The sequence below is a fragment of the Oncorhynchus keta genome, chromosome 29 (genome assembly GCF_023373465.1).
Source record: "Oncorhynchus keta strain PuntledgeMale-10-30-2019 chromosome 29, Oket_V2, whole genome shotgun sequence".
Lineage (NCBI taxonomy): Eukaryota > Metazoa > Chordata > Actinopteri > Salmoniformes > Salmonidae > Oncorhynchus > Oncorhynchus keta.
In genome coordinates, this window is record NC_068449.1 from 21,573,482 (window position 1) to 21,596,076 (window position 22,595).

Below are 22,595 nucleotides of genomic sequence, written 5' to 3' on the forward strand. Positions count from 1 at the left end.
AGAGTTAGGAAAAATAGGAATTTGAATGTGAATAACACAATGTGGTCCTCACTTGGATAGTAAAACCAACTCGTGTGTGTGTGTTTTTATGGATTTTTATGGATCAGATGTCCAGAGAAGTAATCTCATTGTCCCTGAGCAGGAAACAAACTTAGTTCCATTGAAATACCCGTTGCTGTCATTTTAACCCTTTTGATACCAATCACCTGTTAGCATCCAATGAGCGTCAGGAATACATTGACAATACATCTTGATGCAAAATGATCATTGTAACACTGATTACAACAAACATAAGAAAGGATTGTTAGGAGGAAATCAGGCTGACCCTGTTTTGTGTGTTAGTAGTAATGACATGCTAGCTAGAGGAAAGGTTTGTCTCTGCTGTGAAGATATCTTCTGTACAGATGTAACTGATCAGTAGTCGTTTCAGTAATAAGGAGAGCGAGATCAAATTTGTGGAGTTCCATCGGTTCCAGCAAACCAAATCCTTCAAGGAGTCTGTCTAATAACTCTAAAAATATTATTCTCTGCCCTTTGTTTGGCATGGCACCCTGCCTGTCCTCCCTGTCAAGACTGCGTCACCACTGTAGCCCACGGGACTCGCTTGTCCTGTCCTGTCCTCCCTCCTGCACATAAGGTGGAGTGGATTCTGTAATGAAGGAACAGAATTCCTCCTTCTCTCACATACGGAACAAACAAGCCTTTGGGCTCATGTAGATGTGGAGGTGAGTCAGATCAAGGCCTAAACAAACATCCCACTAACCTACCAAGTTTTTATGTCACCATAACAAGACAAATGCAGATTGTAGGAGACCCTGATGCACTTTCATGTCAGCGTTGCAAAGTCAAGAATGACTTGAACATCCTGTTTTTTTTTGCTTTATAAAAATAAAAACGTACATGCATGTTGTATTTTTTATTTTATTTCTGCTAGAAATGATAAATCAGACTTGGATTGGATATAAAGATGTTGAGCTACCACACAATGAAAATAACAACGGCCTATAACCAATAACCAAATCTGACTCAGCTGCTGTGAGTACTTTGTCTAGTAGCAGCATTCATCTTTAACCTCTCCGCCACCCCAGATGGTTGTTGCTATTTATGTTGAACACATCACGTCAATGCGTACTCATCCGAACAACCACGGCCTTCCATCACCCCTCCTCTCCCAGACAGTGCTAATGATGACAGAGAGTGGGCTTCATCGACCGCAGCAGCTAAATGGTTATCAGTACAGAGGGGCTGTGATCATCTGATGCCCACACAGAGAATCTATCTGTGTGCATCTTCCCTTTCCTTCTCAAAATAGAACAGTTCTATCCGGGGTTCTCACTCAAGACAGCCACCCTGTTGTCAAACACTTTGTTGTCTTATAGCACTTTCACACATTTCAGTAGCTTGGCTTTACCTAACTAACTCTGTGTTGTTGTTTTTGTCACACTGCTTTGCTTCATCTTGGCCAGGTCGCTGTTGTAAATGAGAATTTGTTCTCAACTGGCCCACCTGGTTAAATAAAGGTGAAATAAAAAATGAATACCTCAGAAACAGAGGGAAAGAGTGCAGATGGATGCAACTTACAAGTGAGACTGACTGTGATTTTAGCTCAGATGAAGGACACATGGGGCCGCAGGGTAGCCTAGTGGTTAGAGCGTTGGACTAGTAACCAGAAGGATGCAAGTTCAAACCCCCGAGTTGACAAGATACAAATCTGTCGTTCTGCCCCTGAACAGGCAGTTAACTCACTGTTCCTAGGCCGTCATTGAAAATAAGAATTTGTTCTTAACTGACTTGCCTAGTTAAATAAAGGTAAAACATCCACATGTTGAAATGTGAATAAACAATGACTTCCTTGCAGTCATTTACAAATCTCTCTGACTGTCACCATGTTGCAAGTGGAATAACTTTTCAAAGTGCCGACCAGGCAAATCTGACACACCCAGCAGGGCAACTCTTCCTCCTAGTGCAATATATTGCTGTTGATCTTTCAGACAGTTGTAGGGCTGCCACCAATCTCACTTCTAACTCATCTTTTGTATTTTATTGCGCAACATGCAAAAAGGGTACACTATAGCGTTTCTTACCCAATTACCAAGCAGGGCTAAAGTCAGGGGGCCTTATTAGACCACAGACCCTCTGGAGTCCTACTGGTGCTCAGGATGTAGATGGTGTGAGATTTGTTTGTTTGACCTAAGTGCCTCGAAGACTAGCTGTTGTTTTCAATAGATGTTGGACCCCAGTTTTGGTGAATGAGATCCAAAGAAATGGCTGTGTTGGTCTTGATATAGGGTGTTATGGGCTACTTGTTTCTATCCTGAAATTGCTAATGCTTTTCAAGGACATTCGTCATTGCAGATAATTGAAATTAGTCACTATCTATGGGCCACTTAGATTTAAAAGTGCACCATTCATTCTGACTGAGGGATTCAAATGTGTTTCTGTGTTGTCTGCACTCATGTCCTTAGCAACCTGTTGAGTCTGTAACAACAGATAATTGCATGGGAGGATCTTTTTCTGTCCCCCTTGTCTCACATTGAGAGAGGAATAACCTGGCGAGTCACTCAGGGAAGAGGACGGTCAAGGGCTTCTCTATATCTGGTCCATATGTTGTTGACAGAGTACATTCAGGCTCCAATATTTCCTATTTCCTGCTTCATCCTCTGCTTTCTACTGGCATTTATATTGTTTCTCTGTTTTTCAAAGGGACTACTGACTAGATTATCCCTCTCTACAGGCCTGATGGGAATTTGTAAACTGTGTATATCTGACTCTCTTCCCATTATTTTTTAACTCTGCATTATTGGGAAACAGCTCATAATTAAGCATTTCACACTTGTTGTATTCGGCGCATGTGACAAATAACATTTTATTTTATTTGAGTTCATCAAACTCGTAATTGTTCTGTTCCCCTTCTCTCTATGTATGTTGCCATGGAAACTAGAGCCCATGTAGACCCTCCCCTTATTTCCCATTCTTCCACTACACTCCTATATTAGTCTCTTTAACAAGAGAGCTCCAATTGTCCCAAGCAAGGAGCCCCATCTTTCCCAAACAGGGAGCTCTAACTGGCCCAAGCAGGGAGCTCCAACTCACTCATGCAGGGAGCTCTAACTGTCCCATGCAGGGAGCTCTAACTGGCCCATGCAGGGAGTTCTAACTGGCCCAAGCAGGTAGCTCCAACTGGCCCATGCAGGGAGCTCTAACTGGCCCATACAGGGAACTCCAACTGGACAATCAATGAGCTCCAACTGGCCCATGCAGGGAGCTCTAACTGGCCCATGCAGGGAGCTCTAACTGGCCCAAGCAGGGAGCTCCAACTGGCCCATGCAGGGAGCTCTAACTGTCCCAAGGAGGGAGATCCAACTGGCCCATGCAGGGAGCTCTAAGTGGCCCGTACAGGGAGCTCCAACTGGCCCATGCAGGGAGCTCCAACTGGCCTAAGCAGGGAGTTCCAACTGGCCTAAGCAGGGAGCTCCAACTGGCCCAAGCAGGGAGCTCCAACTGGACAAGCAGGGAGCTCCAACTGACCCAAGCAGGGAGCTCCAACTGACCTAAGCAGGGAGTTCCAACTGGACAAGCAGGGAGCTCCAACTTGACAAGCAGGGAGTTCCAACTGGACAAGCAGGGAGCTCCAACTGACCCAAGCAGGGAGTTCCAACTGGACAAGCAGGGAGCTCCAACTGACCTAAGCAGGGAGTTCCAACTGGACAAGCAGGGAGCTCCAACTTGACAAGCAGGGAGTTCCAACTGGACAAGCAGGGAGCTCCAACTGACCTAAGCAGGGAGTTCCAACTGGACAAGCAGGGAGCTCCAACTGACCTAAGCAGGGAGTTCCAACTTGACAAGCAGGGAGCTCCAACTGACCCAAGCAGGGAGCTCCAACTTGACAAGCAGGGAGTTCCAACTGGACAAGCAGGGAGCTCCAACTTGACAAGCAGGGAGTTCCAACTGGCCTAAGCAGGGAGCTCCAACTGGCCCAAGCAGGGAGCTCCAACTGACCCAAGCAGGGAGCTCCAACTGACCCAAGCAGGGAGTTCCAACTGGACAAGCAGGGAGCTCCAACTTGACAAGCAGGGAGTTCCAACTGGACAAGCAGGGAGCTCCAACTGACCCAAGCAGGGAGCTCCAAATTGACAAGCAGGGAGTTCCAACTGGACAAGCAGGGAGCTCCAACTTGACAAGCAGGGAGCTCCAACTGGCCCAAGCAGGGAGCTCCAACTGGACAAGCAGGGAGCTCCAACTGACCCAAGCAGGGAGCTCCAACTGACCTAAGCAGGGAGTTCCAACTGGACAAGCAGGGAGCTCCAACTTGACAAGCAGGGAGTTCCAACTGGACAAGCAGGGAGCTCCAACTGACCCAAGCAGGGAGCTCCAACTTGACAAGCAGGGAGTTCCAACTGGACAAGCAGGGAGCTCCAACTTGACAAGCAGGGAGTTCCAACTGGACAAGCAGGGAGCTCCAACTGACCTAAGCAGGGAGTTCCAACTGGACAAGCAGGGAGCTCCAACTGACCTAAGCAGGGAGTTCCAACTGGACAAGCAGGGAGCTCCAACTTGACAAGCAGGGAGCTCCAACTGACCCAAGCAGGGAGCTCCAACTTGACAAGCAGGGAGTTCCAACTGGACAAGCAGGGAGTTCCAACTGGACAAGCAGGGAGCTCCAACTGGACAAGCAGGGAGTTCCAACTGGACAAGCAGGGAGTTCCAACTGGACAAGCAGGGAGCTCCAACTTGACAAGCAGGGAGTTCCAACTGGACAAGCAGGGAGCTCCAACTGACCTAAGCAGGGAGTTCCAACTGGACAAGCAGGGAGCTCCAATTGGCCTAAGCAGGCAACTCCCATTCCCATTAACACTTTGACCATGTTGGTCCTGGTTCTGAATCACAAACACATTCACACTGGGGCTTTTCCTATGGATTTTAGGGACAGTGGGACAGCAGGCTGAACAGCCAATCAAGCTGCAGCTAATTAGGTCTTATTCAGAATGCTGCACCTCTGGGCAGTTTACCAGGGTGGGCTCAGGATGTTGTTTACCAGGGTGGGCTCAGAATGTTGTTTACCAGGGTGGGCTCAGAATGTTGTTTACCAGGGTAGGCTCAGAATGTTGTTTACCAGGGTGGGCTCAGAATGTTGTTTACCAGGGTGGGCTCAGAATGTTGTTTACCAGGGTGGCCTCAGGATGTTGTTTATCAGGGTGGGCTCAGAATGTTGTTTACCAGGGTGGGCTCAGAATGTTGTTTACCAGGGTGGGCTCAGAATGTTGTTTACCAGGGTGGGCTCAGAATGTTGATTACCAGGGTGGGCTCAGAATGTTGTTTACCAGGGTGGGCTCAGAATGTTGTTTACCAGGGTGGGTTCAGAATGTTGTTTACCAGGGTGGGCTCAGAATGTTGATTACCAGGGTGGGCTCAGAATGTTGTTTACCAGGGTGGGTTCAGAATGTTGTTTACCAGGGTGGGCTCAGGATGTTGTTTACCAGGGTGAGGATTATTTTACGGAAGCCCCCTGTGCTTCTCCCCCTCAAAGGAGTTCTCCAATGTTACAGTGAAGGATCATTTCCTCCTGCTTTGTGTGCCAACCTACAGTTAAACAACCACAACCCAGACTCTCATCAGAACAATTTAACAAGGACCTTGGTCGAATATGGATTTTCACCTTCAGGAAGCTTAAATCCCAACCAGGATTTGAGTGATTATGCTTCGTTTTCTCCACGCTGAAAGATAAATTGTTAGTGTGTTTGCAGTACAATCCAGGCTCTCCAGTGATCAAGAAGATTTAATGAGCTATGTTGGTGGAGGAAAAGGGCTTCAGTGAGGTGTAGAATTATCTCCTTGGTAACAGGAACATACTGTCATTAAACACTGAAATGTACACATAAGAGAAATGTATACTGTTGAGATATTCATAGGACTATTTCAAATACACATTCATTAATCAAATCAAATAAAACGTTATTTGTTAACAACAGGTGTAGATTTTACCGTGAAATGCTTACTTACAAGCCCTTAACCAACAGTGCAGTTCAAGAAGAGTTAAGAAAATATTTACCAAGTAGAGTAAAATACAAAGTAAAAATACAAAATAACACAATAAGAATAAGAAGAACGAGGCTATATACAGGGGGCACCGGTACCGAGTCAGTGTGCGCGGGTACCGGTTAGTTGATGTAATTTGTACATGTAGGTAGGGATGAAGTGACTATGCATAGATAATAAACAGAGAGTAAGGGATGGGTGGCGATTTTATTAATTGTTCAGCAATCTTAGGGCTTGGGGGCAAAAGCTGTTGAGGAGCCTTTTGGTCCTAGACTTGACGCTCCAGTACCGCTTGCAGTGCGGTACCAGAGAAAACAGTCCATAACTTGGGTGACTGGAGTCTGACATTTTTATGGGCTTTCCTCTGACACCGCCTATTGTATAGGTCCTGGATGGCAGGGAGCTTGGCCCCAGTGATGTACTTGGCCGTTCGACCTACCCTTTGTAGTGCCTAACGGTCAGATACCAAGCAGTTGCCATACCAGGCAGTGATGCAACCGGTCAGGATGCTCCCGATGGTGCAGCTGTAGAACCTTTTGAGGATCTGGGGACCCATGCCAAATCTTTTCAGTCTCCTGAGGGGAAAAAGGTTTCGTCGTGCCCTCTTCACGTCTGTCTTGGTATGTTTGGACCATGATAGTTCATTAGTGATGTGGACACCAAGGAACTTGAAACTCTCAACCCGCTCCACTACAGATCCCCATCGATGTTAATAGGGGGCCTGATTGGCCCGCCTTTTCCTGTAGTCCACAATCAGCCCTTTTGTCTTGCTCACATTGAGGGAGAGGTTGTTGTCCTGGCACCACACTGCCAGTTCTCTAACCTCTTTCCTATAGGCCGTCTCATCGTTGTCGGTGATCAGGGCTACCACTGTTGTGTTGTCAGCAAACTTAATGATGGTGTTGGAGTCGTGTTTGCCCACACAGTCGTGGGTGAACAGGGAATACAGGAGGGGACTAAGTACACACCCCTGAGGGGCCCCAGTGTTAAGGTTCAGCATGGCAGACATGTTGTTGCCTACTCTTACAACCTGGGGGCCGCCCGTCAGGAGTCCAGGATCCAGTTGCAGAGGGAGATGTCCTTAGCTTAGTGATGAGCTTTGTAGGCACGATGGTGTTGGAAACTGAGCTGTAGTCAATGAACAGCATTCTCACATAGGTGTTCCTTTTGTCCAGGTGAGAAAGGGCAGTGTGGAGTGCGATTGAGATTGCGTCATCTGTGGATATGTTGGGGCGGTATACGAATTGGAGTGGGTCTAGGCTGTCCTGGAGGATGCTGTTAATGTGAGCCATGACCAGCCTTTCAAAGCACTTCATGGCAACCAACGTGAGTGCCACGGGGCGGTAATCATTTAGCAGGTTACCTTCCTTGGGCACAGGGACTATGGTGGTCTGCTTGATACATGTAGGCATTACAGACTCAGTCAAAGAGAGGTTGAAAATGTCAGTGAAGACATGCTTTGAGTACACATCCTGGTAATCCATCTGGCCCAGAGGCTTTGTGAATGTTGACCTGTTTAAAGGTTTTGTTCACATCGGCTAATGAAATCATTTCTGTTTTCAACCCATTATACATCGTTGATATATCAGCTGTATGTAGGTATTTGGCCTTTCCAGTCATTGCTGGTGCTGCTGTAGCTGTCACAGTGTCTGTCCTTGGTGGAACGAATCCAGGAGAGGCTCCCTAACCCCCGGCACGCTCTCATCATGACCAGGCCTGCAGCAGCCCCCCTCTGGTCCATAGAGGGTACAAGGAGACCCTCTCCACCAAAGCAGCTGTCATTCACACCTGCATCTCCAGAGAAGAGCAGATAGAGCCAAGCTAGACATCAGCTTGCTGTTCACACAGTGTGATGCCTGGCTGGTCCTAGGAATAAGGGGGTGGTGGAGGGTTGGTTTATTTAAGAATGCTCACAGCCAAAAGTCAGTTGGATTTCCTGCCTAAAAGTCACATGCTCTATATACAGTTCATTGTGATGGCTTAGACAGTTGGAAAGCACAAACAAATCCAGCAAATCCAGCATATGAAGACATCCAGAGCAAGTCAGAAGAATGTATTGGGACCGGTGAACTCTCACTGCAATGAGTTTACAATTATCCGATACTCACTTGTTATATATGTTTCATATTGTTGGGCTCTGTTCATATGTTAATTGGGCAGTAAAAATAATCTCATTCAGCAGAAAGTAAGTTAGAAAACTGTCTTGAAAAGTTATCAGATTGGCCATTATGACTTTCACAGCCATAAAGGTCGTCGAACAATGACCAATGTGTCTGTGGTGATGACGGCTGTTGAATCATTAATGCTCTATTACACCATTCTAAATGTTTTATCAAGGTCTTATTTTGGGAGACTTTCTGCTTTTATTAGCTTATTATTAGCTTGTCTGGCACCATTTATGGATATAAGGTAGTTAGTATTAGTCACAGTTGGAGTATGGTCTTGTCCTGACCGGTATTTCAAAACATCCTGGTAAATGGACAGGTATTTAATCTCATCTCCATTGATAGACACAGTTGAAGTCGGAAGTTTACATACACTTAGGTTGGAGTCTTTAAAACATGTTTTTAAACCACTATAGTTTTGTCAAGTCGGTTAGGACATCTACTTTGTGCATGACACAAGTAATTTTTCCAACAATTGTTAACAGACAGATTATTTCACTTATAATTCACTGTATCACAATTCCAGTGGGTCAGAAGTTTACATAAACTAAGTTGACTGTGCCGTTAAACAGCTTGGAAAATTCAGAAAATGATGTCATGGCTTTAGAAGCTTCTGATAGACTAATTGAAATCATTTGAGTCAATTGGAGGTGTACCTGTAGATGTATTTCAAGACCTACCTTCAAACAGTGCCTCTTTGCTTGACATCATGGGAAAATCCAAAGAAATCAGCCAAGACCTCAGAAGAAAAGATGGCAGACCTCCACAAGTCTGGTTCATCCTTGGGATAGTACGCAAGTATAAACACCATGGGACCATGCAGCAGTCATACCACGCAGGAAGGACATGCGTTCTGTCTCCTAGAGATGAACGTACTTTAGTGCGAAAAGTGCAAATCAATCCCAGAACAACAGCAAAGGACCTTGTGAAGATGCTGGAGGAAACAGGTACAGAAGTATCTATATCCACAGTAAAATTGGTTCTATATTGACATAACCTGAAAGGCCACTCAGCAAGGAAGAAGCCACTGCTCCAAAACCTCCATAAAAAAGCCAGACTACGGTTTGCAACTGTATATGGGGACAAAGATCGTACTTTTGGAGAAATGTCCTCTGGTCTGGTCAAAAATAGAACTGTTTGGCCATATTGACCATCGTTATGTTTGGGGGAGGCTTGCAAGCCGAAGAACACCATCCCAATCGTGAAGCATGGGGGTGGCAACATCATGTTGTGGTGGTGCTTTGCTGCAGAAGAAACTGGTGCACTTCACAAAATAGATGGCATCATGAGGAAGGGAAAATAATGTGGAAATATTGAAGAAACATCTCAAGATATCAGTCAGGAAGTTAGAGCTTGGTCGCAAATGGGTCTTCCAAATGAACAATGACCCCAAGCATACTGGGAATGTGATAAAATAAATAAAAGCTTAAATAAATCATTCTCTCAACTATTATTCTGACATTTCACACTCTTAAAATATTGTGGTGATCTTAACTAACCTAAGACAGGAACTTTTTACGAGGATTAAATATCAGGTATTTGGCTAAACTGTATGTAAAACGTCCGACTTCAATTGTAGCTCCCAGTCATTGTTTCAACTGAAACCACTGTTTGAGGTAGAAACTACAGTTGGGAATCTAAGCCACACAGCATATACAGTACCATAAGTCCTGATAGTGTTTCTGTGTTGATAATAAGTTGAGCAGTCCACTGTAATGGCCTGCTAGGAAGCGTCACAGGGTGGCTGGCTGAGTAGCCACTGCCCTGACAGCAGCATGGGCCCTCAGTAACCTCACAGATAAGAGGAATGGATGACAATGGGCCCCAGCAAACACACACACACAGGCACACATACACATACCTCTTCCCCGATTGCCGTTAATAGAGCTCAGTGTGGCAGGGCAAAGTACTGTTATCGGCAGCTAGCAGGAATGTTCCGCTCTCAAAAGCCCTTCACACCAAGTTGCAAATACCATTAGCTTCCACAGTGAAAAGATACTGCTGGTTTCTGTACCCCTGCTAAGTACTTCGTGCACACTGTCATCCTATAGGGAGATAATTAGTTATTTTCAAACCTGTTATGGAGTCCAAGGTCCATTATTTAACAAGAACAAAATAACCAAATCCTTTTACTGTTGTCTCTCTCGGGGTGTGTGGAGTGGCATTGAATTGCAGTGAATGGAGATAATTTCATAACTTATTCCCATTGTTTTGTCTCAAGGTTTGTACTCAGACACAGGAAGACAGTAAATCTGGTTGGACTGATCTGTTCTAAAAGATAAGAATGTAACTGTACTGTAAAATCCTTGTTTCTTCTCTCTGAAAATACAGTTGATGTGCTGTAGTATCTTAGTGCTCTCTCTCTCTCTCTCTCTCTCTCTCTCTCTCTATCTCTATCTTTCTCTCTCTCTTTCTCTCTCTTTCTCTCTCTCTTTCTCCAACTGCACAGTCTGTGTAAAGAGGCATTGTCTTGCCTCACTATTCCTTCTCTTCTCCACATTATCGGACTATTATTAAATCCATACGCATCTAAAATGTGTTGCTCAGGTATATTAGATTCATGACTTGAGTGTCTGAGTCATCTATTTAATATTTAGCCAGTTTGCACGGAGATAATTGCCTTTGATTGTGAGGCTTGCAGAAGAGTAAATATAGCAACTTATACTGTTTTCGTAACACTCCTTCTAGCCAGAGACGGACCTAGTGTCTTCTCAACACTACTTCTAGCCAGAGACGGACCTAGTGTCTTCTCAACACTACTTCTAGCCAGAGACAGACATAGTGTCTTCTCAGCACTACTTCTAGCCAGAGACGGACCTAGTGTCTTCTCAACACTACTTCTAGCCAGAGACGGACCTAGTGTCTTCTCAACACTCCTTCTAGCCAGAGACAGACCTAGTGTCTTCTCAACACTCCTTCTAGCCAGAGACAGACCTAGTGTCTTCTCAACACTACTTCTAGCCAGAGACGGACCTAGTGTCTTCTCAACACTCCTTCTAGCCAGAGACAGACATAGTGTCTTCTCAACACTACTTCTAGCCAGAGACGGACTTAGTGTCTTCTCAACACTACTTCTATCCAGAGACAGACCTAGTGTCTTCTCAACACTCCTTCTAGCCAGAGACGGACCTAGTGTCTTCTCAACACTCCTTCTAGCCAGAGACAGACCTAGTGTCTTCTCAACACTCCTTCTAGCCAGAGACGGACCTAGTGTCTTCTCAACACTCCTTCTAGCCAGAGACAGACATAGTGTCTTCTCAACACTACTTCTAGCCAGAGACGGACCTAGTGTCTTCTCAACACTACTTCTAGCCAGAGACGGACCTAGTGTCTTCTCAACACTACTTCTAGCCAGAGACGGACCTAGTGTCTTCTCAACACTCCTTCTAGCCAGAGACAGAGATAGTGTCTTCTCAACACTACTTCTAGCCAGAGACAGACCTAGTGTCTTCTCAACACTCCTTCTAGCCAGAGACAGACCTAGTGTCTTCTCAACACTACTTCTAGCCAGAGACAGACCTAGTGTCTTCTCAACACTACTTCTAGCCAGAGATGGACCTAGTGTCTTCTCAACACTCCTTCTAGCCAGAGACAGAGATAGTGTCTTCTCAACACTACTTCTAGCCAGAGACAGAGATAGTGTCTTCTCAACACTACTTCTAGCCAGAGACGGACCTAGTGTCTTCTCAACACTACTTCTAGCCAGAGACGGACCTAGTGTCTTCTCAAAACTCCTTCTAGCCAGAGACGGACCTAGTGTCTTCTCAACACTACTTCTAGCCAGAGACAGACCTAGTGTCTTCTCAACACTCCTTCTAGCCAGAGACAGAGATAGTGTCTTCTCAACACTACTTCTAGCCAGAGACGGACCTAGTGTCTTCTCAACACTACTTCTAGCCAGAGACGGACCTAGTGTCTTCTCAACACTACTTCTATCCAGAGACAGACCTAGTGTCTTCTCAACACTCCTTCTAGCCAGAGACGGACCTAGTGTCTTCTCAACACTACTTTTAGCCAGAGACGGACCTAGTGTCTTCTCAACACTACTTCTAGCCAGAGACGGACCTAGTGTCTTCTCAACACTCCTTCTAGCCAGAGACAGACATAGTGTCTTCTCAACACTACTTCTAGCCAGAGACGGACCTAGTGTCTTCTCAACACTACTTCTAGCCAGAGACGGACCTAGTGTCTTCTCAACACTCCTTCTAGCCAGAGACAGACCTAGTGTCTTCTCAACACTACTTCTAGCCAGAGACGGACCTAGTGTCTTCTCAACACTACTTTTAGCCAGAGACGGACCTAGTGTCTTCTCAACACTACTTCTAGCCAGAGACGGACCTAGTGTCTTCTCAACACTCCTTCTAGCCAGAGACAGTCATAGTGTCTTCTCAACACTACTTCTAGCCAGAGACGGACCTAGTGTCTTCTCAACACTACTTCTATCCAGAGACAGACCTAGTGTCTTCTCAACACTCCTTCTAGCCAGAGACGGACCTAGTGTCTTCTCAACACTCCTTCTAGCCAGAGACAGACATAGTGTCTTCTCAACACTACTTCTAGCCAGAGACAGACATAGTGTCTTCTCAACACTACTTCTAGCCAGAGACGGACCTAGTGTCTTCTCAACACTACTTCTAGCCAGAGACGGACCTAGTGTCTTCTCAACACTACTTCTAGCCAGAGACGGACCTAGTGTCTTCTCAACACTCCTTCTAGCCAGAGACAGAGATAGTGTCTTCTCAACACTACTTCTAGCCAGAGACGGACCTAGTGTCTTCTCAACACTACTTCTAGCCAGAGACGGACCTAGTGTCTTCTCAACACTCCTTCTAGCCAGAGACGGACCTAGTGTCTTCTCAACACTACTTCTAGCCAGAGACAGACCTAGTGTCTTCTCAACACTACTTCTAGCCAGAGATGGACCTAGTGTCTTCTCAACACTCCTTCTAGCCAGAGACAGAGATAGTGTCTTCTCAACACTACTTCTAGCCAGAGACGGACCTAGTGTCTTCTCAACACTCCTTCTAGCCAGAGACAGACATAGTGTCTTCTCAACACTACTTCTAGCCAGAGACAGACCTAGTGTCTTCTCAACACTCCTTCTAGCCAGAGACAGAGATAGTGTCTTCTCAACACTACTTCTAGCCAGAGACGGACCTAGTGTCTTCTCAACACTACTTCTAGCCAGAGACGGACCTAGTGTCTTCTCAACACTACTTCTATCCAGAGACAGACCTAGTGTCTTCTCAACACTCCTTCTAGCCAGAGACAGACATAGTGTCTTCTCAACACTACTTCTAGCCAGAGACGGACCTAGTGTCTTCTCAACACTCCTTCTAGCCAGAGACAGACATAGTGTCTTCTCAACACTACTTCTAGCCAGAGACGGACCTAGTGTCTTCTCAACACTACTTCTAGCCAGAGACGGACCTAGTGTCTTCTCAACACTACTTCTAGCCAGAGACGGACCTAGTGTCTTCTCAACACTCCTTCTAGCCAGAGACGGACCTAGTGTCTTCTCAACACTACTTCTAGCCAGAGACAGACCTAGTGTCTTCTCAACACTACTTCTAGCCAGAGATGGACCTAGTGTCTTCTCAACACTACTTCTAGCCAGAGACAGACCTGCTAATGCGTCTACTGAATTATGATTGTTGCTCTCATCAGGCCATCAGACCAGAGACACAATGGTTGTAGGGGCTGGTTGTTGAAATAGTGACCAATGTTTGTACTTGTTGCGAAACCAACCATTCTTATTTATACTGTCCTTGGCCTGTTAGTTGGGATTGGCCAGAATACTGCACATCTCTATGGTTGTCGTTGTCAGGGCAGAGATACACCGTACTGAGGCATGCCGTGCAACTGCAACCTGCTGCAACCACTTAGGAGAGGAGGCAGTTAGCCCTTGGTGCGCTCGCTAAGAGCTGAATTTCTGAGGCTAAGGAGGCTGCTGGAACATGCAAATGTGTCTGTTTGAATGATGGATGAGAGGAGAGGGAGAAGGGGGTCAGGAACATGCTGGAATGGCAGTGGCACACAACAGAGAATTTAGTGACTTTATCACTGTCCCCTATAGGGCTCTATACAAATGGCTGATGAAGAGCATTTTCTGATTGTTGCTGAATATTGATGGTAATAGAACGAGTCGATCCATGCCATCTCCCATTTAACAGTGCAGATAAATACAGATGACCTTTCTGAGATGGTGAAGCTAAAGGAGCAGCCAAATCAAATCAGCTTTGCACACAATCAGGCCTTTGAATTCATCCAAACATAATCGTCTTTGTTACAGTCAGTCAGTATGTGGGTGTGTGTGTGTTTGCGTCTTGAGCTGCGAGCACGGTGCGGCCATGCCTAATTTTAGGCTGCTGTTGTGTGCTGTGGCGGGGTGCTTGCTGCCTGCAAGGCGTTTGAGGTGTGATGTTTATCTTGACCTCTGGGGAATCGCTCTGACAGCCATCTTCAATGGGCCTAGTCTCCCCATTGGTGGGCCTAGTCTCCCCATTGGTGGGCCTTTGTTGTGGGGCTGGATAAACAGACCCTAGATTTCCACATTAAAATTGGATTGTTATATGAAAATGAACCATTTTAATGGAGAGACTGTGGATGGTTTGGTTTGTGTTCTAACCCTGATCACGTTTGTTGTGTCTCCTCTCCCCGTTAGATTGAAGATGTCATTATGCGGCTACAGGATGAGAAGGCAGGAGGCGTGGCCATCCGAACTGTCAAGAGCTTCCTGTCCAAGATCCCCAGTGTGGTATCAGGTGACCAGCTGTGTGTGTGTGTGTGTGTGTGTGTGTGTGTGTGTGTGTGTGTGTGTGTGTGTGTGTGTGTGTGTGTGTGTGTGTGTGTGTGTGTGTGTGTGTGTGTGTGTGTGTGTGTGTGTGTGTGTGTGTGTGCGTGCGTGTGTGTCTGTTGTCTCATACAATAAGAGAAAGCAGAGAGAGCAGACAGAGAGTCAGAATCATTAAAGCAAATATGACCTTTCAGGCTCATTTGACTTGCTGCCTCTGCAGAGGGGGACAGATGAGGCCGTCTGGCACTGACATTGTAGAGAGTGGCTGGTTGTGTGTTTTATGACATGGTTTTAGGGGGCAGTGTGAGTGAGTAAGACTGTTCTGGCTGGTGTGTGTATGTGTGTGTGTGAGTCAACAGAGTCAACAGTAGCCATGGGGCTGGGGAATAGGAGAGGAGGGGGGGGAGGTCCCAGTAACGTTGCTCTGAGTGTGACTCACCCCCTCACGTCTCTTTAGGCCTGCTGGGCTCACGCTTCACTCTCCCAGTCTCACTCCTCCTCACATTATGCCAAATATGTTGCTGTCCAGGAGAGAAGAGATGGTTACCTGGTATCAAATCAAATTGTATTTGTCACATGCCTAATGCTTACTTACAAGCCCTTAACCAATAATGCATTTCAAGAAATAGAGTTAAGAAAATATTTAGTAAACAAAATAAAAAACAGAGGTAATTTGTACATGTATTGATGAATTGTTCAGCAGTCTTTTTGCTTGGGGGTGAAGCTGTTAAAGAGCCTTTTGGACCTAGACTTGGCGCTCGGGTACCGCTTGCCTTGCAGTAGCAGGGGGGCCTGACGGAGGGGGGGTTGTGCTTGGCCATGCAGTCGTGGGTGAACAGGGAGTACAGGAGGGGACTAAGCATGCACCCCTGAGGGGCCCCGGTGTTGAGGATCAGCGTGGCAGATGTGTTGTTGCCTACACTTACCACCTGGGGGAGACCCGTCAGGAAGTACAGGATCTAGTTGCAGAGGGAGGTGTTTAGTCACAGAGTCCTTAGCTTAGTGATGAGCTTTGTGGTGCAGTATGGTGTTGAATGCAGAGCTGTAGTCAATGAATAGCATTCTCACATAGGTGTTCCTTTTGTCCAGGTGGGAAAGGGCAGTGTGGTTTCCTGCCTATTGTTAGACCAAGATCACATTGTTCCATTTGGATTGTTCATGCAAACACATACTCAGCTGTGCCACATTCAGCCTCAGCCAAGGGCATTGTAGCTGTGCTGTAAGCTAAAAGTAATAGATAGTTGAGGGGAGACCTGTTAACTATTGCAGCTGTTGTGTGTAGAGGCTTTCTGTGTGTGTACAATGCCATTTCATTGTCCCTATCAACCGTTCTTCTGCTTTGAATACCAGGAGCAGACATTGTGCAGTGGCTGATGAAAAATCTCTCCATTGAGGACTCAGGTATGTCTGCTATGTACATAGCCAGCGTGACTGGGATTGACCCCTGATGTCAGTCTCTACTCAAGCCATTTTTCTCTACTCAGCGTTAGTCTTCTTTCCTGTAGCTGAAGCCATTCATTTAGGGAGCCTGATCGCTGCCCTTGGCTACCTCTTCCCCATCTCCGACCACGTCCTCACTCTCAAAGATGATGGGACCCTGTACCGCTTCCAGGTAAGCTACCATGGCAACTTCAGGCACCAGTAGACGTACCTCCTTACACTCTTAGGAAAAAAGGGTTAAAAAAGGCTTCTTCGGCTGTCCCCCATAGAGAAACGTTTTCATTCTTATTTTCTACATGGAACTTAAAGGATTCTTCAAGGGGTTTTATGTGGGGACAGCTGAATAACCCCTTTAGGTTCTAGATAGCACCTTTTGTTCTAAGAGTGTAGTGGTCCCAAACTGGATTTACTGTCCACACCACCATCCATAACATGAGTTATGAACATAAATTATCCTGTGCAGAACAGTAGCCTCAATACCTTGTGGCGGGTCACTTTACGCTCTAAAGCAGAGAAAACCAGGGGAGAGTGTTCTAACAGAGCAACTGAATTGAGAGATTCCTATAGTCTGATCCTCGGTAACAGGTCACGTGTTGTAATTGGTCTGGACACCACTACCCTTGTTCTCTCCCTGGGTAAATCACTACAGATCACTATATTATAAATATCAATAACAATGTTGATTTTATAGATGTTATCAATTGGAGAGGCACAATGTACAGTGTTGCATATCTACTCACAGCATCCCACAATCTGGCATTGCTGTTCGAATCAAATGTTATTTGTCACATGCTTCAAAAATAACAGGCATAGACTAACAGTGAAATGCTTACTTACGGGCCCTTCCCAACAATGCAAAGATAAAGAAAATAGAGAAATAATAGAACATGTATATCACATTATAATAAAAGTAATAGTAAATACACAATGAGTAACAATAACTTCACTATATACTGTACATGGGGTCATAGTACCGAGTTGATGTGCAGGGGTACGAGGTAATTGAGGTACCCCTTGACTTTTTCCACATTTTGTTACGTTACAGCCTTATTCTAGAATGGATTACATCTTTTTTATCCTCATCAATCTACACACAATACCCCATAATGACAAAGCAAAAACAGTATTCAGACTCTTTACTCTGTACTTTGTCGAAGCACCTTTAGCAGTGATTACAGCCTTGAGTCTTCTTGGGTATGACGCTACAAGCTTGGCACATATGTATTTATTTGTATTTTATTGAACAATTTGGGGAGTTTCTCCCATTCCTCTCTGCAGATCCTCTCCGGCTCTGTCAGGTTGGATGGGAAACATTGCTGCACAGCTATTTTTAGGTCTCTCCAGAGATGTTTGATCAGGTTCATGTCCGGGCTATGGCTGGGGCACTCAAGGACATTCAGAGACTAGTCCCAAAGCCACTCCTGCGTTGTCTTGGCTGTGAGCTTAGGGTCGTTGTCCTGTTGGAAGGTGAACCTTCGCCCCAGTCTGAGGTCCTGAGCACTCTGGAGCAGGTTTTCATCAAGGATCTCTCAGTACTTTCGGCTCTATTCATCTTTCTCCCGACTCTGACTAGGCTCCTAGTTGCTGCCACTGAAAAACATCCCCACAGCATGATGCCGTGACCACCACGCTTCACCGTAGGGATGGTGCCAGGTCTTCTCCAGACTCGACGATTGGCATTCAGGCCAAATAGTTCAATCTTGGTTTCATCAGACCAGAGAATGTTGTTTGTCATGATCTGAGAGTCCTTTAGGTGCCTTTTGGCAAACTCCAACCGGGCTGTCATGTGCCTTTTACTGAGGAGTGGCTCCGTCTGGCCATTCTACCATAAGCGGCTGATTAGTGGAGTGCTGCTGAGACGGTTGTCCTTCTGGAAGGTACCTCAATCTTCACAGAGGAACTCTGGGGCTCTGTCAGAGTGACCAGCGGGTTCCTGATCACCTCCCTGACCAAGGACCTTCCTCCCCGATTGCTCAGTTTGACCAGGCGGCCAGTTCTAAGAAGAGTCTTGGTGGTTCCAAACTTCTTCCATTTAAGAATGATGGAGGCCACTGTGTTCTTGGTGACCTTCATTGCTGCAGAGATGTTTTGGTACCCTTCCCCAGATCTGTGCCTCAACAAAATCCTGTCTCGGAGCTCTACAGACAATTCCTTCAACCTCATGGCTTGGTTTTTGTTCTGACATGAACTATCAACTGTGGGACCTTATATAGACAGGTGTGTGCCTTTCCAAATCATGTCCAATCAATTGAATTTACCACAGATGGACTCCAATCAAGTTGTAGAAACATCTCAAGGATGATTAATGGAAACAGGATGTACCTGAGCTCAATTTCAAGTCTCATAGCAAAGGGTCTGAATACTTCTGTAAATAAAGGGAAAGAAAATAGGGATACCTTGTACAACTCAATGCATTCAACTGAAATGTGTTGCATTTAACCCAATCCCTATGAATCAGAGAGGTGTGGGGGGCTGCCATAATCGAAATACACGTCTTCGGCGCCCGGGGAACAATGGGTTAACTGCCTTGCTCAGGGGCAGAACGACAGATTTTTACCTTGTCAGCTCGGGGATTCGATCCAGCAACCTTTCGGTTACAATCCAACGCTCTAACCACTTTACCTGCCGCCCCTGTTTTTGTTTTGTTATATAAATTAGTATGTCTAAAACCCTGTTTTTGTTTTGTTATATAAATTAGTATGTCTAAAACCCTGTTTTTGTTTTGTTATATAAATTAGTATGTCTAAAACCCTGTTTTTGTTTTGTTATATAAATTAGTATGTCTAAAACCCTGTTTTTGTTTTGTTATATAAATTAGTATGTCTAAAACCCTGTTTTTGTTTTGTTATATAAATTAGTATGTCTAAAACCCTGTTTTTGTTTTGTTATATAAATTAGTATGTCTAAAACCCTGTTTTTGTTTTGTTATATAAATTAGTATGTCTCAAACCCTGTTTTTGTTTTGTTATTTAAATTAGTATGTCTAAAACCCTGTTTTTGTTTTGTTATATAAATTAGTATGTCTAAAACCCTGTTTTTGTTTTGTTATATAAATTAGTATGTCTAAAACCCTGTTTTTGTTTTGTTATATAAATTAGTATGTCTAAAACCCTGTTTTTGTTTTGTTATTTAAATTAGTATGTCTAAAACCCTGTTTTTGTTTTGTTATATAAATTAGTATGTCTAAAACCCTGTTTTTGTTTTGTTATATAAATTAGTATGTCTAAAACCCTGTTTTTGTTTTGTTATATAAATTAGTATGTCTAAAACCCTGTTTTTGTTTTGTTATATAAATTAGTATGTCTAAAACCCTGTTTTTGTTTTGTTATATAAATTAGTATGTCTAAAACCCTGTTTATGTTTTGTTATATAAATGAGTATGTCTAAAACCCTGTTTTTGTTTTGTTATATAAATTAGTATGTCTAAAACCCTGTTTTTGTTTTGTTATATAAATTAGTATGTCTAAAACCCTGTTTTTGTTTTGTTATATAAATTGGTATGTCTAAAACCCTGTTTTTGTTTTGTTATATAAATTAGTATGTCTAAAACCCTGTTTTTGTTTTGTTATTTAAATTAGTATGTCTAAAACCCTGTTTTTGTTTTGTTATATAAATTAGTATGTCTAAAACCCTGTTTTTGTTTTGTTATATAAATTAGTATGTCTAAAACCCTGTTTTTGTTTTGTTATATAAATTAGTATGTCTAAAACCCTGTTTTTGTTTTGTTATATAAATTAGTATGTCTAAAACCCTGTTTTTGTTTTGTTATATAAATTAGTATGTCTAAAACCCTGTTTTTGTTTTGTTATATAAATTAGTATGTCTAAAACCCTGTTTTTGTTTTGTTATATAAATTAGTATGTCTAAAACCCTGTTTTTGTTTTGTTATATAAATTAGTATGTCTAAAACCCTGTTTTGTTTTGTTATATAAATTAGTATGTCTCAAACCCTGTTTTTGTTTTGTTATTTAAATTAGTATGTCTAAAACCCTGTTTTTGTTTTGTTATATAAATTAGTATGTCTAAAACCCTGTTTTTGTTTTGTTATATAAATTAGTATGTCTAAAACCCTGTTTTTGTTTTGTTATATAAATTAGTATGTCTAAAACCCTGTTTTTGTTTTGTTATATAAATTAGTATGTCTAAAACCCTGTTTTTGTTTTGTTATATAAATTAGTATGTCTAAAACCCTGTTTTTGTTTTGTTATATAAATTAGTATGTCTAAAACCCTGTTTTTGTTTTGTTATATAAATTAGTATGTCTAAAACCCTGTTTTTGTTTTGTTATATAAATTAGTATGTCTAAAACCCTGTTTTTGTTTTGTTATATAAATTACTATGTCTAAAACCCTGTTTTTGCTTTGTCATTACAGGGTATTGTGTATAGATTGATGAGTAAAAGATGAATTTCATCCATTTTCGAATAAGGCTGTAACGTAACAAATGTGGAAAAAGTCAAGGGGTCTGAATAGTTTCCAAATGCACTGAATATAATATATGCAGTATATTTTTTCCTTAATAAACTTTTCAGGACCCTGTCCTTCAAAGATAATTTGTAAAGATCCAAATAACTTCACAGATCTTCATTGTAAAGTCTTGTTTCCCATGCTTGTTCAATGAACCATAAACAATTAATGAACATGCACCTGTGGAACGGTCTTTAAGACACTAACAGCTTACAGACAGAAGGCAATTAAGGTCACAGTTATGAAAACTTAGGATACTAAAGAGGCCTTTCTGCTGACTCTGAAAAACACCAAAAGGAAGATGCCCAGGGTCCCTGCTCATCTGCGTGAACGTACCTTAGGCATGCTGCAAGGAGGCATGATGACTGCAGATGTTGCCAGGGCAATAAATTGCAATGTCCGTACTATGAGACGCCTAAGAGAGCGCTACGGGGATACAGGATGGACAGATGATCGTCCTCACACTGGCAGACCACGTGTAACAACACCTGCACAGGATCGGTACATCCGGACATCACACCTGCGGGACAGGTACAGGATGGCAAGAACAACTGCCCGAGTTAAACCAGGAATGCACAATCCCTCCATCAGTGCTCAGACTGTCCGCAATAGCCTGAGAGAGGCTGGACTGAGGGCTTGTAGGCCTGTTCACTCGCGTCTGATGTGTTACAACATCATCGGACTGAGCTTGTTGTCATTGCAGGCAATCTCAACGCTATGCATTACAGGGAAGACATCCTCCTCCCTCATGTGGTACCCTTCCTGCATTCTCATCCGGACATGACCCTCCAGCGTGACAATGCCACCAGCCATACTGCTCGTTCTGTGCGTGATTTCTTGCAAGACAGGAATGTCAGTTTTCTGCGATGGCTGGCGAAGAGCCCGGATCTGAATCCCATTGAGCACGTCTGGGACCTGTTGGATCGGAGGGTGAGGTCCATTCCCCCCGGAAATGTCCGGGAACTTGCATGTGCCTTAGTGGAAGAGTTGGGTAACATCTCACAGCAAGAACTGGCAAATCTGGTGCAGTCCATGAGGATGAGATGACTGCAGTACTTAATGCAGCTGGTGGCTACACCAGATACTTACGGTTACTTTTGATTTTGACCCCCCCTTTGTTCAGGGACACATTATTCCATTTCTGTTAGTCACATGTCTGTGGAACTTGTTCAGTTTATGTCTCAGTTGTTGAATGTTGTTATGTTCATAAAAATATTTACACGTTAAAATATGTTTGCTGAAATTAACGCAGTTGACAGTGAGAGGACGTTTCTTTTTTTGCTAAGTTTATATTTATATTTGAACTCTTTTTTTATTTTTTATTTTTTGTGTTTTTTTGCTGCCTCTTGGTCCCCCATCGGGCCTGGACCCAAGGGCTTCAGCCCTAGTACGCCCCTGCATTATGCCGGCCCTGCATGCATTGTGACATTCAGCACAGTGTGTTACAGTGTAGTGGAGGCTGAATGGTCCCTGGTCCTGCTGAAAGGCTCCAGAATAATGAGTCACTATGGCTGGCTAATCCCAGCTAGGAGCAGCTCCCTTTGGGAAGCGCTAAGCTGGCAGTCCTCTCTTCCTCTACACTTTTCTCTGTCACTCACCCATCCCACTCCTCCCCCAATCTACCGGAGAATCTATTTATGCACACTTCTTTTCCCTCAGATTAAAATGCATGACGAGCCTTTTTCTGGAAGG

General features: G+C 44.1%; 2 protein-coding genes across 7 annotated transcripts in view; both read left to right on the forward strand.

Moving 5' to 3' along the window:
- The window catches only part of LOC127913625 (uncharacterized), a 168,194-nt gene that overhangs the window by 117,600 nt on the left and 27,999 nt on the right, over positions 1-22,595 (forward strand). The window lies entirely within an intron of this gene.
- LOC118362468 (regulator of G-protein signaling 6) overlaps positions 1-22,595 on the forward strand; it is a 57,590-nt gene that overhangs the window by 22,744 nt on the left and 12,251 nt on the right. For 4 of the 6 annotated variants that reach the window (XM_035742819.2, XM_035742820.2, XM_035742823.2 and 1 more), the window contains exons 3-5: positions 14,866-14,965; positions 16,348-16,398; positions 16,482-16,609. In XM_035742819.2, the coding sequence (XP_035598712.1) occupies positions 14,866-14,965; positions 16,348-16,398; positions 16,482-16,609 (279 nt within the window). The remainder of the gene's footprint in view (positions 1-14,865; positions 14,966-16,347; positions 16,399-16,481; positions 16,610-22,595) is intronic. The other 2 variants (XM_035742821.2, XM_035742824.2) reach the window with 1 other exon arrangement.